At 42.1% G+C, this 17,026-nt stretch overlaps 1 protein-coding gene across 4 annotated transcripts in view; it reads right to left on the reverse strand.

Annotated features, from left to right (window-relative positions):
- The window catches only part of LOC121168386 (myomegalin-like), a 143,493-nt gene that overhangs the window by 88,717 nt on the left and 37,750 nt on the right, over window positions 1–17,026 (reverse strand). For 3 of the 4 annotated variants that reach the window (XM_040998444.1, XM_040998446.1, XM_040998447.1), the window contains exons 4-5: window positions 16,827–17,002; window positions 13,619–13,736 (exon numbers count right to left, since the gene is read on the reverse strand). In XM_040998444.1, coding sequence (XP_040854378.1) covers window positions 13,619–13,736; window positions 16,827–17,002 — 294 coding nt within the window. Of the gene's footprint in view, window positions 1–13,618; window positions 13,737–16,822; window positions 17,003–17,026 lie in introns of those variants that run through there. The other variant, XM_040998449.1, reaches the window with a different exon arrangement.

The following is a 17,026-nucleotide window of genomic DNA, read 5'->3' on the forward strand; positions in this document are numbered from 1 at the left end:
TAAAAGATCTCTCTCAGTCTCTCTCTCTCTCTCCCTCCCTCTGTAACTCTTTGAAACAAATAAATAAACCTTTTTAAAAATATTGATATGGTGAATTTCTGGAATATAAATATGTCTTATTACCTGTATATCCGTATCATCCCCTTTTCCAATCTAACAGGCCCTTTGCATTCCTTTGACACAGGACTTACAGCTCCAAGAGCAGAGGCTATTAGAAGCGAGATACCTTTCTGGATGCTTATAAACTTCTAAGCCTATTGAGAAGATTAAGTAGGTGTTTAAGTGAGGAAAAGGATGGGAAGACCCCAAAAAGAGAAGAGGAGAGGGTAAGCTTTCATCTATATTGGGAAGATTGGAGTTCAAAAACAATGTACTAGGGAAGAAGCAAGATCTGAGAGAAAGCAATAAAATGACCAGAGAAAGGTTGTAGCTCCAGAAATTATTTCAATGTATCAAACGGTTAGGTTTGACCAAACCATGCTTGCTGACATAGGTCTGTTTGAGTGTGGACCAATGATCAGAATAGTCTCTTGATGCTTAGGTGCCTGTTAAAGTCAACAGAGGGGCCCAACATAGTTGCACAGTGGGTTAAGCCACTGTTTGCGACCCTGGCATCTTTGATAGGAGTTCCAATTCAAGTCCTACCTGCTCCACTTCCAGTGCAGCCTCCTGCTGAATACAGTGAATGATGACTCAACTACTTGGGCCCTTACCATGCTCAAAAGTTCCATGCTCCTGGCCTAGCTTAACCTTGACCATTGTGGCCATTGGAGAATAAACTAAAGAATGGAAGATCTAGCTTTATTTCTGTCTCTGTTTCTATCTCTACCTCCATCACTACTACTGTTGCTATCACTATCTCTCTCTAGTGCACTGCTTTTCAAATATATATGTATATAAAATTATATATATCATTTTAAAAACCAGAGCTGGCGTTAGGGCTCAACAGGCTAATCCTCCACCTGCAAGTGCCAGCATCCCATATGGACGCTAGTCCTTATTCTGACTGCTCCACTTGTGATACAGCACCCTGCTTACAGCTTGGGGAACCAGCAGAGAATGACCAATGTTCCTGAGACCTTCCAGAAGAAGCTCCTGGCTCCTGGTTTTGGATCAGCTCAGTTCCAGCCATTGTAGCCAGTTGGGGAGTTAGCCAGCAGATAGAAAGATCTTTGTCTCTCTGTTTCTCCTTCTCTCTGTAAATCTACCTTTCAAATAACAGATAAATAAATAAATAAGTCTTTGGGATCTTATAATTTTATCCATATCCAAGTCACCTTTACTTTGATGCCTTCTACTCTTCTGCACAATATCTCCCTGATCCTTTTACTCAGTTTTGCTTTCCATGGCTTTAGTTACAATCAGTCATAGTCTGGAAATAATAAAAGGAAAGTGCGTGTAATCAATAATTTATAAGTCATAAATTGAAGACTTTTAAGTAGCATAATGGAATTTCATGTTGTTCTGCTCTGCCCAAGTAGTACACAATTCATCCCTAGGGACTCCAGGCGATACACACACACACACACACACACACACACACACACAGATTATATATATATTTGTACAATCACTCAATAGTGTGGGGCTCAGGGGCAAAGAGGTCACTAAGTCAATAAGATGGCGACTAACAGTTCAGGTCACTGGCGGACAATATGGCTGCCAACGACAGAGTCCTGGGTGTGAACCAGGGCAGGAGTCACGTAGCTCCAAGGAAATACTGATTGACTAGGGCCATCTCACTCACCTACCCCTGGCCTATGGGAGGTGGCTCCTGCAGTCATTCTCCTAGTAATTGGCTCCTAGTTTCTCCCCTCCTGGAACTCCTGAAATTCCCAGCCTGAGGCTATCCCCTACCCTATATAAGAAATTGAATTTCCCCAATAAATCAGAACTGCTTAGACAGACGAACTCCTGTCCGTCTGTTTGTCTCTCGCGGGCCGGGAGGCTGGGTGGTGGGCAGCAGGCTCATCCCCTCCAGCAACAGGGTACTAAAGGAATCTGTGGGGGACACCCCGCAAATAGTCACTGCAGTCATAAGCTCAAGCATTGAGGCATATCAGTGCTCATGTTCAAGTAACCTATAGGCATCAGCCCAACACCATGGTCAAAATGCCAGTCATTCACCTCACTTGATTCCATCATGTAGGCACTGTGTCATCATCACAAGAAAAAGGATATGAATAGAGCACAGCAAGATATTTTGAGAAATAGGCCACAATCATGTAACTTACAATAATATATTTTATTATTCATCTTTATCAATTAAACTATATCATAAGAATATATGTATAGGAAAAAAGCATAGTATATATAGGGTTTCATATTATGTGCAGTTTCAGGCATCCACTGGGGAACTTAGAATAACATATCTCGCAAGGGTAAGGGGGGACTGCTATATCATGAACCACCAAACAATGGACTTTAGTCAAATTCAACCCCCACATGTTTTTGTAAATAGATTTGTATCGGCACACAGCCATGGCATTCTTTTATGTACCATGTGTGGCTGTTTTGGGGTTAGAATGGCAGAAACCTTTGTCTACAAAGCCTTTGCCTACAAAAGTATTTATCTGTCCCTACAGTTAAAAAAAAAAAAAGTTTGCCAAAACCTGCTCCTTCCTTTCTTCAATATGCTTGTTTGACGACTTACATAACTCCTTTGTTAGACTAGAAGCTCCCCGAGAAGGTCCTGCCTTTCATAATCTCCCTCTCTAGTACCAAACAGCCACAGCGCCCAGCTCTGACAGGCCTTCGATAACCAACCACAAACACCAGACACATGAGTGAACAAACTGTTCTCCATACCTTAAAACATTATTTCACTCTAACGCCTCAGCCAAAATTTTCTCCTCAATATTCACATATTGAAATCTTTTTTAAAAAAATATTCTAGGTTTTGGGCCCGACACGATAGCCCTAGCAATTAAAGTCCTCACCTTGTGCAGGTGCCAGGATCCCATATGGGCAGCGGTTCTAATCTCCGTGGCCCTGTTTCCCATCCAGCTCCCTGCTTGTGGCCTGGGAAAGCAGTCGAGGATGGCCTAAAACCTTGGGCCACCGCACCTGTGTAGGAGACCCGGAAGGGGCTCCAGACTCCTACGTTTGGATTGGCACAGCTCTGGCTGTTGTGGCCACTTGCGGAGTGAATCTTCAGACAAAAGATCTTTCTGTTTCTCCTCCTCTCTGTATATCTGACTATCCAATAATAATAATAGCTAAGTTTTTTTAATCTTTAGAATTATTTCTTAATTTGAAGGGCAGACTTACAAATGGACAGAAAGATCTTCCAACCAGTGGTGCAATCCCAGATGATTATAACAGCCAGAGCTGAACTGATCTGAAGCCAGGAGTTTCTTCCAGGTCTCTCATGTGGGTGCAGAAATCCAAGGGCTTGAGCCATCATTGGCTGTTTTCCCAGGCAATAAGCATGCAGCTGGATGAGAAATGGACCAGCTGGGACATGAACCTGCACCCATATGGAATACCAGTGTCACAGATAAAGGCTTAGCCTACTATGCCATGGTGCTGAATCTTCAGATGTTGAAATCTTATTGCCCAATGTTATGGAATTAGGAGGTGGGGGCAGCTATTAGGGTTGAGCCTTCATAACTTAGATTAGTGTCCTTTAAAAAAAATGGGGCTGGTGCTGCATCAGCATCCCATATAGGCACAACAGAAGATGGTACAGGGCCTGGTGCAGAAACCTAGCAGTTAAAATCCTCGCCTTGAACATACCGGGATCCCATATGGGCGCTGGTTCTAATTCCGACAGCCCCACTTCCCATCCAGTTCCCTGCTTGTGGCCTGGGAAAGCAGTTGAGGATGGCCCAAAGCCCTGGGACCCTGCATCCGTGTGGGAGACCTGGAGGAAGTTCCTGGCTGCTGGCTTTGGATCAGCTCAGCACCAGCCATTGCAGTCACTTGGGGGGTGAATCAACAGACAGAAGATCTTCCTCTCTGTCTCTCCTCCTCTCTGTATATCTGACTTTGTAATAAAAATAAATAAATCTTTAAAAGAAGAAGGAGGAGGAGGAAGAGAAGGTATAAACTCTTGGATCCCTGCAATCATATGAGAGACCCGGAAGAAGCTCCTACTTCTGGGTTGTTGTGGCCATTTGGGTAGTGAACCACCAGATCTCTGTCTATGTTGCTCTTTAGCTCTGAGTTTCTCGCAAAACAAATATTTTTAAATAATACTTTTTAAATTAGAAAAACAAAACAGAACAAAAACAAAAAAAACAAGGACAAGTGTTCAGTGCAGTGGCTAAGATGCTAAGCATATCAACATCCCATACCAGAGTCCCTGGGTTCAAATGACCCTTCTGATTCTAGCTTCTCCTTACAGCACATCCTAGGAGGCAGCAGAGGATGGCTCAAGTGTTTGTGTTCCTATCACCCAGCAGGAGATTCAATTTAGAGCTCCTGGCTTTGGCCTGGCTGAGCACTTTCTGTAGGCATTAGAAGAGTGAACCAGCAGATGGAAGATCTTTCTCTCTCCCCTCCTCTCTCTTCACTCAAAAGGTTAGTTAAACCCTTCTGCCTAGTGTGGACACAGCCAGAAGTCCATGAATCAGCAAGGGAGTCTTTCCAAGGACCTAGTTCTTGGACTTGACAGCCTCCAGGACTGCAGGACCATGCTCAAAAGGTTTTGTGTATGAACCACCTGTTTTTTGCTGCTCTGTTACAGCTGAATACAATATCTTCCCAGATAGAAGAGTCATTGAATAAATGAATAAAGTGGTATTTTCCCCTTTATCTTTTTAAAAATTTATTTATTTTTATTGGAAAGGCAGAGCAGCCGCAATGGCTGGAGCTGAGCCAATCCGAAGCAGGGCTGCCGGGATTAGAACTGGTGCCCATATGGGATCCCGGTGCATGCAAAGCAAGGACTTTAACCACTAAGCTATCACGCCGGGCCCTCCCTTTATCTTTATGTACTAAAATATGTCTTATTCTTTGCAGACAAAAATGCTCACTGCCTACTTCAGCCCAAGAGGATTTTTCCATCTCCCACAGCTTTGAATTGGTTTCTAGCTGAGAATTTTTTACATTGTAATCTCTGGAAGTCAGAAGTTAACCTAACACATCTTTGTATTCTTCCTTCACCTAAAAGTACCTGTGCAAGTACCTACTTCTGATGAAATTTCAAAACCTGTTTTTCCATCTCCTTTACTTGCTCAAAAGGATCAGACCTAAGATTGCTTTAGATGGTATGGCTTGCTTCTGAGACCCTCAACCAATGAGGGCTACATCTGTGAGATGGGGTACAGTGAGGATTTACAAATGAATTTCAAGCTCAATATTCATCATGTTAAGAAGGAGATACTGAAAACCTGTTCTAAAAATCTCCTTATATGATGCTGTCTGGAGCTAATAATCCTGTTGCCTGAGCTACCAAACCAGGCAAGGTTATCGGTCTCTGCTTTGAGCATTTAGAACACATTCTTGCTTTAACCTCCACATCAAATCTCTCCATGGTAACGCTGGAATGTTTGCTATTTTAGGAAACACACCTCACTGCACGCAGTGCTGTTTACATTAGGTTCCAAACAAGGCATAAATGCAAGGGCTTGAGTGCCTGCTGACTTGTGTCCAGGGAAGGCCTGGCTTGACTAACGGGTGCTCCCACACCCCCTTCCTGCTTCTGAAGTCATGCTTTACTCATAAGCCAACCAAAGTAAAATGACACATTAAAAGGTTGTTTATCTTATAGCAGAGAGAAAATGCAGAAGGAAAAAAAAAAGGCAAGGCATAGAGTTAGAATTCCTTCAGACATTTCTTCTGCCTCTACACTTCCAGGTCTGGTTTCATTTAAAAGCTGCAAAATGGTGATTCAATAGAAGAGAGTAATAGGGGTTACTGACCCAACTGCTAGATTTTCCCTGAAGGGACCAATGCAATGATTCAGTGGGTAAATCCTCCCTGCTTGCAGGTGCCAGAAACCTATGCGGGCGCTGGTTCATGTCCCAGCTGCTCCATTTCCTATCCAGCTCCCTGCTTATAGCCTGGGAAAGCAGTCGAGGATGGCCCAAAACCTTGGGACCCTGCACCTGCATGGGAGACCCAGAAGAACCTCCTTGCTCCTGGTTTTGGATTGTCTCAGCTCCAGCTGTTGTGGCCACTGGGGGAGTGAATCAGCCGATGGAGGATCTTTGTATCTCCAATCTATAGATCTGTCTTTCCACTGCAAATGGATACATTTTTTTAAAATAGTTTTTTCCTGCAACTTTGTGGAAACACTGAAAAAGAAAGACTCCCAGGGCAAAGGAGTTGGCCACTGTGCTACAGGGTAACAGATAACCGCAAAGCTCCTCAGGGCAGATGCTGAGTTCAGCAGCGAGGATCCTCTATCAGAACATCTAGGTTCAAGTTCTGGCTCCACTCCCAATGCAAGCTTACTGCTTGCTCATGTACATTCTGGGAGGCAACATATGACACCTTAAGTACTTGGGTCCCAACAACTCCATGGACATCTGGATTGAGTTACAGCTTCCAGCTTTGTTTTGATGCAGCCCTGGTCTAGCTCCAATCAGTTGTCAGCATTTGGGGAGTAACTCAACAGATGGGAGTTTAAGGTCTTTGTCCCTCTGTCTCTCATTATAAAATAAACAAAGAAGAAGCACTCTGGCATCTATAGTACCAATCTACAAGCACATCAAGGATGGGAGGGTTGGAAGCAAACAGGTGGTGGCTTCGATTTGTTGCACATCAATACTATTATGGCACTTGGTTGTTGCAGGCAATTAACTATTAGAAATTCATAAGATGTGGACAACTATACTCCCACTAAAATGAATGTTACAGAATATTTTGATATAATGGAAAGGAAAACCATTTAGAAAGAATGCGTGGTAAATTAAGTCACGCAATTTTGATAGATGTATCTCTTTTACTTGAGGGAGTAAATACTGAAGCTAAACAAAGCAAAACAAAAAAAAACCTGTTCTCAAGAATTATGCCCTAAGCAAGATTTTCTTTTTTCTTTCTTTTCCTCTTTTTCTTTTGAATTTTTATTTGTCCTGATACAGTTCCATAGATTCAGGGATTTCCCCTGTACCCCACACTTTCATATTTGGGATTAAATAAGAATTGCACATCTTTGAGAGACAGGGTAAATGAGTGCTGTTCCCTTGAGCTAGTAAAACATAGAGGTGCAAGATCTATGAGCTGTCCCTTCTTCTAAGACCCAACATGGTACTCTTCCTCCAGCATCAGTCCGGGGTTCCAGGAATGGCTTTGTTAGAGAGGAGGAAATTCTTTGCAAAGCCTCTGCAGAGCAGACCATAAGCTTGGGAAAACCTTTGCCTTCTATGTTGTAGGAGTGTGGCTCCTGTAGTGAGAACTAGCATGGAAGAGGGAGAATTGATACAGCACAGTGCAGCTAGGATTGCTACTGTTAGCAAAAATCACACCCATAGCCAAAGCTTCAGGTGACACAAACAGCCAGGTCAATGGATCATACTTTCCCTTGCAGAAGTACAGAGAGGGAACACTGTATAACTGGCGTCAAAATATTTTTTACACTTATTTAGCTTACAGAATGGAATATTTTTTAAAGATTAATTTTAATTGGAAAATCAGATAGATACACAGAGAGGAGGAGAGACAAAGAGAAAGATCTGTCTGTTGATTCACTCCCCAAATGGCCACAACAGCCAGAGCTGAGCCAATCCAAAGCCTGGAGCACAGAGCTTCTTCTGGGACTCCCACGCAGGTGCAGGGTCCCAAGGTTTGGGCTTTCGACTGCTTTCCCAGGCCACAAGCAGGGAGCTGGATGGGAAGCAGGGCCACAGGGATTAGAACTGGCGCCCATATGAGATCCTGGCACCTGCACAAGGTGAGGACTTTAGCTGCTAGGCTACCAGACTGTGCCCTACAGAATGAATTTAATGAAGCATTTAACACATGTTAACAGTGATATGTTTTCTCAAGAAAGCATCAGTTGTCTGCTCTCTAAGTAATTCTAGTCCTCATACTAAGACTGCTATTCTGAAGTATAAATCAAACTTCTCCCCATCCACACACCTGCTGAACTTATTCTTAAAATTTTCTGTTGCCTACAACATGAAGTCCTTACCTTGATATTTGGGGGTACTTTTCAGCTATGTATTTCACCACACTCTGGCACATGTCTTATGCTTAGCCACAACTATTCCCAATTTCTTCATTATCATCCCATAGTATATATTATTCCTCCTACCTGAAGATCTTCTTGTATTTTTTCCTGGGGGTATTCTTTTATTTTGCATAAATAAATACAAAGTTTTTATTTTATTTACTTTTTAAGGATTTGTTTTTGATGATGTTTACATAGTTGAGAAGGTGGCAAGAGTTGACCAGTCAGCACTTACTCTGGCGCATGTGGGCACCAGTGGATACAATCACTTAGCCCAGCGTGGCTTTCCCATAACCCAGCTCACATGCAAGCCAACAGGTGTTATAACCCTGCCTAGATTGGTCTGCCCCAGGACGCAGTTCTCATGCTCACCATCTGGAGCAATGGCCTAGCAGGGAGGGAGTCCTTGCAGCCCTCCTACCTGGTCACACCTCACCCCAGATCTTACGTGTGCTGGTGGTGCTACAGCCCAGTCTTGCATGGTCCACCTCACGTCTGCATTTGCCAGTGAGTTTTGTAGCCTGACCCGGCCTGGCTTACCCCCAGTTCCAGTGTGTCTTTGAGCCTAGCCCAGTTCAGCCAGTCCAATCTGGGTATAAGACTTAATATAAGGGCTGGTACAACGGCTTAACTGACTAATCCTCCACCTCTAAGTACCAGCGTTCCATATGGGCACCAGTTCATGTCCCAGCTGCTCCATTTTCCATCCAGCTCCCTGCTTATGGCCTGAAGAAGCAGTGGAAAATGGTCCAAATCTTTGGAATTCGGCACCCATCTGGAAGATACAGAAGAAACTCCTGACTCCTGACTTTGGATCAGCTCAGTTCCAGCCACTGTGGCCATTCAGGGAGTGAACCAGCCAACAGAAGAACTTTCTGTCTCTCCTATCTGTACCTATGCCTTTTCAATAAAAATAAATCTTAAAAAAAATCAGTGTAAGGGTGATCTCCAGATGTGTATCTTCATTTATGGAGTCCCTTAGCCCTTGATTTCCACTTCCTCATTCATCATACTGTAAACTTTCATTGCTCTAGAAGGCCTAGGAAGGCTAGTTCTTCCAACACCAGTGCTTCTGACTGAGCAACGGCATCATCTGAGTGCAGTTTGAAAATGTATGGGGTTGTTGCTTTTTTTCCCCCTATTGATGAGTGGGGCAAGAGGAATACCATAGAACCTACCATCAACAGGGCAAAAGAGTATTCCAGATTCCAACAGGTTTTCCAAAGTTTTACTGGGTGGTGAAATAGGGAATAGCACTGTTTGTAATCATCCAAACACAGAACTTAACTCTGGGGTCTATCTAAATTCAGTTTTAATCTACATTGAATTTTCCATTAGTAAAACTACTATGCAAGGCCTGGCATGATGCTCTAGTGCCTAAATCCTTTCCTGGCTTGTATCGGGATCCCATATGGGTGCTGATTCATGTCCGGCTGCTCCATTTCCCATCCAGCTCCCTGCTTGTGGCCCGGGAAAGCAGTTGAGGATGGCCCAAAGCCTTGGGACCCTGCACCTACATGGGAGACCCGGAAGAAGCTCCTGGCTCTTGGCTTCAGATCAGCTTAGCTCCAGTCATTGCTGCCACTTGGGGAGTGAGCCAGAGGACAGGGGATCTTTTTTTCTGTGTATCCTTCTCTCTCTGTATTTGCCTTTCCAATAAAAATAAATATAAATATTTTTAAAATACAGTAACCTACTATGTAAAGTAGAAGGTGTATTTTGCTTAAAAAGTTGCCAGGAATTTACCAGTTTTACATTGCCACTTGCTGGTTTTGAAATGTCAACATAAGATACCTAGGCCATACCGCAGCTGACACTGTGAGGCTCACACTGATTTTCCATGCAAGTACAAGTTCCTGTGTGTTTTTACATGGCTGTGCCCAAGAATGTCCACAGTAAAATAAGCATTTCATTATGAATTATGCCTTTATGTCTCTTTTACATTTACCTTGAGTGTTTTGAGGATTCAATTAATCAGAGTTCATAAAAAAATTATTTAGAGCAGCACCTGACACACAGGAAATACTACAACATATGCTGATGTTATTACTACATAAAAGTTGCTGAGTATGCACTAATAAATATTTTAAATTATACTTAGGTCTCTATTTTAAAATCCTATAAATTCATTTTTAGTTTTTATATTTCATTAATCTATACCATTTGAGTATACAGTTAATTGATCACCAAATGTCTTAGAAAGTGCTCCAGTAATTCCTTTTGCTTACTGAAGGAGACAAAAGTAAGATTTATTACTCATCGTGACCAGTTTTCCATGAAGCACTCACACTTCATTATGTTTCTCCTGAGGAAGAACCCCATAAACTGGAAACTGAATTGAGTCCTCACCTACCAAACAGCTTTTCCATGTGTAAAGCTCACAGGTCCAGAGAGGGAATTATGACCATTCATCTCACTAAGAAATAGCTACCACATTTATTAAGTTTATCTTTCTCTTTTATAAGACAAAGATGAAAACAATATGAAGAAATTTACAGTACGTGGCTCACTGACCACATCTTTATATCCGCAACTCATTTCTAAGAATAGCCTTATTCTCTAGTAGACAATTAACAGGTGTGCTGACAATAGTTACCAAACCTTGAACAATACTGAACAAAATAGCTAAACATTAGGTATTTCTATTTCTATTCTACAGAAGAGTTAACGGCATTCGAGGAGTCATATAGCCTATGGCAATATATTTAAAAGTGGCGATGCTGGGATTCAAATTCTGGGACCTGAGCTCAGGCAGGCACACCACTCTCCCGCCCTACTTGAGAGTCGGAATTTCACACTAACATCCTAGGAAAGAAGCAATTTTCTTTCTTTGAACTCAGACTTCTGTAAGTCAATCTGAATCAGGAGAGTATGGCTCCAAGTTCCAAGGCACTCTAGAACTTCAATATTTCTTTCTTGAATCTAGGTCATTGAGTATGGAAGAGAAAGCAGAGTGATTAAAACCGTATCCTTTCCTTTGGCCTCTGAAGATGCTCCAGAAGAAAGAAGTTTTCACAGGATTATCTGCACACTTACTCAAAGGCTGCACTCTCTGTCCAGGACAGTTTGGGCTGCTTTGGAAGTGATAATGTAAAATAATCCTGCACAAACTTAGTTCTTGGAGACTAAATTCATTTTTACCCATAAAAACAAAAAATCTGAGAACTAACATTGCTTTCTGAGAGCACCTACACTCAGAGGCCCCATGTGACAGAACCGCCCAATTTGGGTGTTTTAGCAGAGCGGGCATAAAGATGGTACTCCACTGCACAGACCGGCAGAACCCCTGGGCTTTCGGGTGGCAGTAGGCCCTGGAATGGCCATGGGCCATCACCCCTAATCATGAGCAGCCTTGGTCATTTATTTCAGGATACCAAAGATACATAATCATTTCCCATGAAAATAAATTTCTCTGAAAAAGACTGGAAGGGCCCGGCATGGTAACTTAGTGGCTAAAATCCTCACCTTGCATGCTCCAGGATCCCATGTGGATGCCAGCTCATATCCTGGCTGCTCCACTTTCATCCAGCTCCCTACTCCTGGCCTGGGGAAGCAGTAGAGGATGGCCTAAGGCCTTAGGACCTTGCACCTGCATGAGAGACCTGGAAGAAACTACTGGCTCCTGGCTTCAGATCAGCTCAGCTCCAGCCATTATGGATGTTTTGGGAGTGAACCAGAAGATGGAAGATCTTTCTCTCTATCTCTCTTTCTCTCTGTAGATCTGACTTTCCAATAAAAATAAATAAATCTTTTTTAAAAAAAAAGAAAAGAGAAAGAAAAAGACTGGAAAACATTGTCTTATGTGTTGAATAAAACATTAAAAATAGCTTTATAGCTATTATAAAACATTAATCCAGTGCATTGAAGAAGTACAGTTATTAATACAGGTTATATGAATGGGGCATTTCTTTCCTTTGTCCACTGATGCTGCAATATTCTCTTCTGATACTATACTTTTTTGTATTCTAAGAATAAATTCGGAAAGACTAGAAATAAATTGTTGTCTTTGAAATTATAATCTTTCTGTTCCTTTAGTCTGTTTTGAAAACTAATACCAAATCAAGCCCCCTTATTAGAACTGCAAATACTGAATTGTGAAATCCCACTTCAGTGCTGACCAAAGATGAAAATAAGTATATGTACACAATCATGCCAATAGTTAAGTATGCAGAAATGTAAAACTAGCACAATGGTCTCACTTCCTAGTAAAAAATGATCATGGGCCATATGTGCTATGCTATAGAAAGGGTTGGGAAACACTGGTTTAAACTGTTTTTTATCTTGATCCCAATTTTTGCGCAAGTGATCCAATTAATTAAAATTTGAATTTTATCATTGGCCTAAGACCTATGTAGCAATGTAAGATTATCTGGTAATTGTTCATATTGTGCGGGCACAGAGAGACTCACTTAGACAGTATCTTAGTAGCTAGTTAAAAGTCCATCACAGTAGAGAAATTCATTGTGAGACTATTTCCAAATGCAACAAGGTAGATGAAAATCAATACAAGTATTTTTATCATTATGGATGTCTTTACTTCAATATTTAATCTGCAGTATGCATTCTATCTAGTTACGAAACAATGTGGTTGACAAAATTCTGAAACGGTCCCTCATAATCCCTACTCCCTGGTATCCACACCTTTGTGAAAATCCTACCTCTGGAGTATGAGCAGGTCTTGTAACATGCTTGTTTTAAGGGAAAAAAAATATTATTTAATTTACCTGAGAGAAAGACAGTGCATGACAAGGGGGAAAAGTGCACTTCCACTAACTGGACCACTCTCCAACATGCCTGCAACATCCAAGACTGGGTTGGACTAACACTGGGAGTTGTGACTGCAACCCAGAAACCCAATCCCCTAAGCCATCACATCTGCACCTCAGGACTGGCATGAGCAGGAAGCCAGAGTCCAGCATCAGAGCCAGGAACTGGTACAAGATGCAACTGTTTTAACCCCTAAGCCAAATACCCACTCCAGTAACTTTATTTGAACCAAAAGCTCATGACAAAATTGATGCAATGTCACTGCATTAGTACGCCTTGTTATATGACAGAAATGAAGGGAGACTGCAGATGTTAGTTAACGGGCCTCAGCAGCTGACTTTAAGTTAACCAACTAAGATACTCAGATTAGCTTTTTAAAAGTCTAGGAGTGAGAAAGGCAACAGTGTGTTAATCTAGACTGATGGCTATAAAGAGGCAAGTTGCCAAAACTTCTACATCCACACAGAAATTAATTCTGCCAGCAGAACTTAAAAGCTGAGCTTTCCCGAAGTGTGCCTCCAGCTGTGAAAACCCAGGCCACACCTGGATTTTAGTTATGAGACCTCTTGCAATAAATCCAGCTAAACCATGCCAGGGTTCCTGCCTCACAGGAACTAAGAGATTACAAGCTAGTAATCTATTACATGGCAATAGATAATAACACTAATGCTAAAAAGTAGAGGTCATGAAAGCATAAAGCAAGTACCCCAGGACCAACAGCCCAAACCTAACCTGCACATCCATGCTGCTTGGCTCCCCCAGCAGGTGTAGCAGTCGTTGTTTCTCCTGAGACAGCTGTTCTACCAGCTTCTCCTGGGCAGCCAGGCTTTGGCTCAGCTCTTCAATTTTCCTGGAACAAAGACAAAATAACAACAATGGTTACGGTACAGTATCACCTTCACTTTTCAGCCCACTCCAAAGATAGCACATTCCAAAACAATAGATTTTTAACTTTTTAAAATCACTGAACTCTGAATCTTTTCTCCAGAAACCCATGAATTTTCTGTCTCTCTTCCCCCAACCACCAAATACATACACAAGTGATGTTTTAAAAGATTTTCTTGCTTGTTTGTTAGAAAGGCAGATCTACCAAGAGAAGGAGAAACAGAAAGATCAGCTGTCTGCTGCTGCTGATTAACTCAGCAAGCGGCTGCAACAGCCAGAGCTGAGCCAATCTGAAGCCAGGAACCAGGAGCCAGGAACTTCTTCCAGGTCTCCCACATGGGTGCAGGGTCCCAAGGCTTTGGGCCATTCTTAACTGCTTTCCCAGGCCACAAGCAGGGAGCTGGATGGGAAGCAGAGCAGCCAAGACACAAACCAGCACCCATATGGGATATCTCAAGGCATGCAAGGCGAGAACTTTCCCAATAGGCTACCATGCCAGGCTCTACAAGTAACTTTTGATTTACATATTCACCAGGCTCACGCATTCCTGAAGCCGATCACTGGGTCATAAGCCTAGGTATGTAATTTTTGGAATAAAGGCCCTTAAGTTGGGTTTTGGATTAGCTGTTGTTTTTCCATTCAAGCCAGTGTTTAGATAACTGACATGTGGACTCAATGCTCTATTGTATTGGGATAAAAAGGGGCACACATTGCCTTCTCTGTAGAAACATCAATTCTTTTGGCATGTATGCTAGTGGTTTCAGAAGTAAGAAGATACAGCTAAAAAACAAATAAAAGGCCCAGAATTATAGTAAGTGTTACCATGGTAGAGGTAAATATATGGTACATTAGTACTGCCAAGGGGCTACAGAAAGAAAAACAAAGAATTGATGCGTCATGGAGAGTCTAGGGCAGCTCAAGGGAAGATTTTAACATGGGGTGTTTTTCCAGAATCAGAAGGCAGATCTTGAACAAAGAAATGAAGATAAGAAAACAAAATATATATTTTGGGACAAGTAATTGGAAAAGCAGTTGGTGTTGGGAAAGGCAGCGATTAGAGGAGTAGCTGGACCTTCAGACTAGGATTAAGTTGCGAAAGGCCACGTATGTTGTGCTAAAGTATACAAAACAGAAGTTCAACTCCACGGTTACTGGGCCTTTTCGACATGCAAAGTATATATTTCTGCTTCTGTCTGTATGTGCTCTGAGTATTAGAGACACTTGCAAGAGCCTTGCAAATGTGCTGGACACTAGATGAAATGTCTCCAACTGAGATTATTATTTCTGTGTGAGTGCGTAAGATAGCAATAAGAACCTTTGGAGGAAAACAATTTGGCAGAAAGGTGAAAGGCACCAGAAAGTCTAGTATGAATCTCATGGACATACTATAAACTCAGGGTATATGAAGATAAACTAAATTTTGAGAATGAGACCCTTAAAAATATTAAACAAACGCAAGAGGTGAGGAAATGGGCTTAGGAGGAGAGAGAAACAAGGAAGAGAAAGGAGGGCAAAAGAGGGAAAAAATCCAACTTTCTGTAAGCCTCAAATCCCATTTATCCTTTTGATCTTGGTCTCTATGGATGATCCATTACCCTCCTCTCCCAAGTTATTCAAGATCATCTGCTATTAGCTGCTTCAACTTGCTGATTAGGTGTGCAGGCATTTCTTCCCTGAGACTTTACATTCGTGTTTAGGTTAATGAGTGTTTATTATGATACATATGTAAGAAAAGCACCTTGGGGGAATCAAGGAAAATGGGAACACAAAAACACCACACTGAGACTTGGGGCAATAACAGACATGTTTATAAAACAGAGCAACAATGCAGAAACTTAGTTCTGCTTTAAAAAATCTTGAGGGAAGTGGCCTTGATGCCTTAGTTAGGAATGAAAGATGAATAAAAGTTCACCAAGGTACCAGCACTGTGGTACAGACACTTCAGCATTCCATATGGCAGTGCCAATTTGAATCCTGGCTATTCTTTTTCTGAGTCAGCTCACCACTAAATGTACCTGGGAAGGCAGTGGAAGACAGCTCAAGTACCCAGGCCCCATGTGGCCACATGGGAGACCAGGATGAAGTTCTGAGTTCTTGGCTTCTGCATGGCCAAGCTCCAGGCATTGTAGTCATTTGGGGGAGTGAACTAGTAGATGAAAGATCTTCATTTTTCTGTCTTTTCCTCTCTTTATTGCTCTGCCTTTTAAATAAAATAAACAAATCTTTAAAATAAAACAAACAGGAGTTGGCCAGATAGGAAAAAAATAAACCATGGTGAATGTTTCCCATAGAAGAAAAACCATGAGCACAATTCTAGAGATGTACTGTAGCGTCCTGTGAGGGATCCAGAATTTGTACTCCAGCAGGACCTAAAACTCTCGTGAGTGCCAGTGTCTTCACTCACAAAGTACAGTAATCCCTACCTGCTGTCTCGGTATATTCTTGCTGTGTTCTCAGGGGTAGAAGGAACAAAATAGTGTTTGGGGGTCTCTTTAACAAAAGCACATGTCAGGAAGATGTGTACCTACCCAAAAGTCACACCCCCAATCCTAGCTTTTAGGGATTAGGAGTTCAACAACTGAATTTTTGAAAGACACCAACATTCCTGAACATAATGGGTATCTTGCTCTTTTAGTTTGGGAAAGGTGTATACGTTTCCAGGACAGCCCATACAATTATAGAACTTACTAAAACCATGTAATATGTTTATTGGTGATAGGAACTATGTCTTTCATTTCTGTAATTTTAGTGCTTAACCTTATGTGTGGCACATTACAGATAGTGCTTAATGGTTGTTTTCTGAATACATGAGTCCATAGTTTTCACTTGCCACCATTGACTATTCCATTATTCTACTTATAACTTACTAGGTTCTTGATTGTCAGAAAGTGAGTTTTCTTACTAAAAAGAAATTGTATTACTCTGAAATTTGTGGAGTATGGGGTCATAAAGTCTTGGAAATGGAGAAGATCCCACTTTGAGCTCTTAAAAGGGATTAGCGTGGCCAGCGTACGCTCTTGTCGCTCAGACCAAAGGTAAACACAAAGGCACCTACTTGTCCCTCCCGGCCAGGGCCTCGGTGTGTTGGTCAGATGTGAGCTTGTCTGCTTGCACATCCTCCATGTCCTTGGTGACTCCCTTCAGTTTCTCTGAAAGCTCCAGGTTACACTCTTTCTCTGCTTCCACCAGTGCAGCCATCCGTGCAGCTTCATCCTTTGCTATCCTGGATTCCTGCAGAAAGGAAAAAAAAAAAAC

This window comes from Ochotona curzoniae, unplaced genomic scaffold, assembly GCF_017591425.1.
Source record: "Ochotona curzoniae isolate NIBS_2020 unplaced genomic scaffold, NIBS_Ocur_1.0 scaffold_1037, whole genome shotgun sequence".
Taxonomy (NCBI): Eukaryota; Metazoa; Chordata; class Mammalia; order Lagomorpha; family Ochotonidae; genus Ochotona; species Ochotona curzoniae.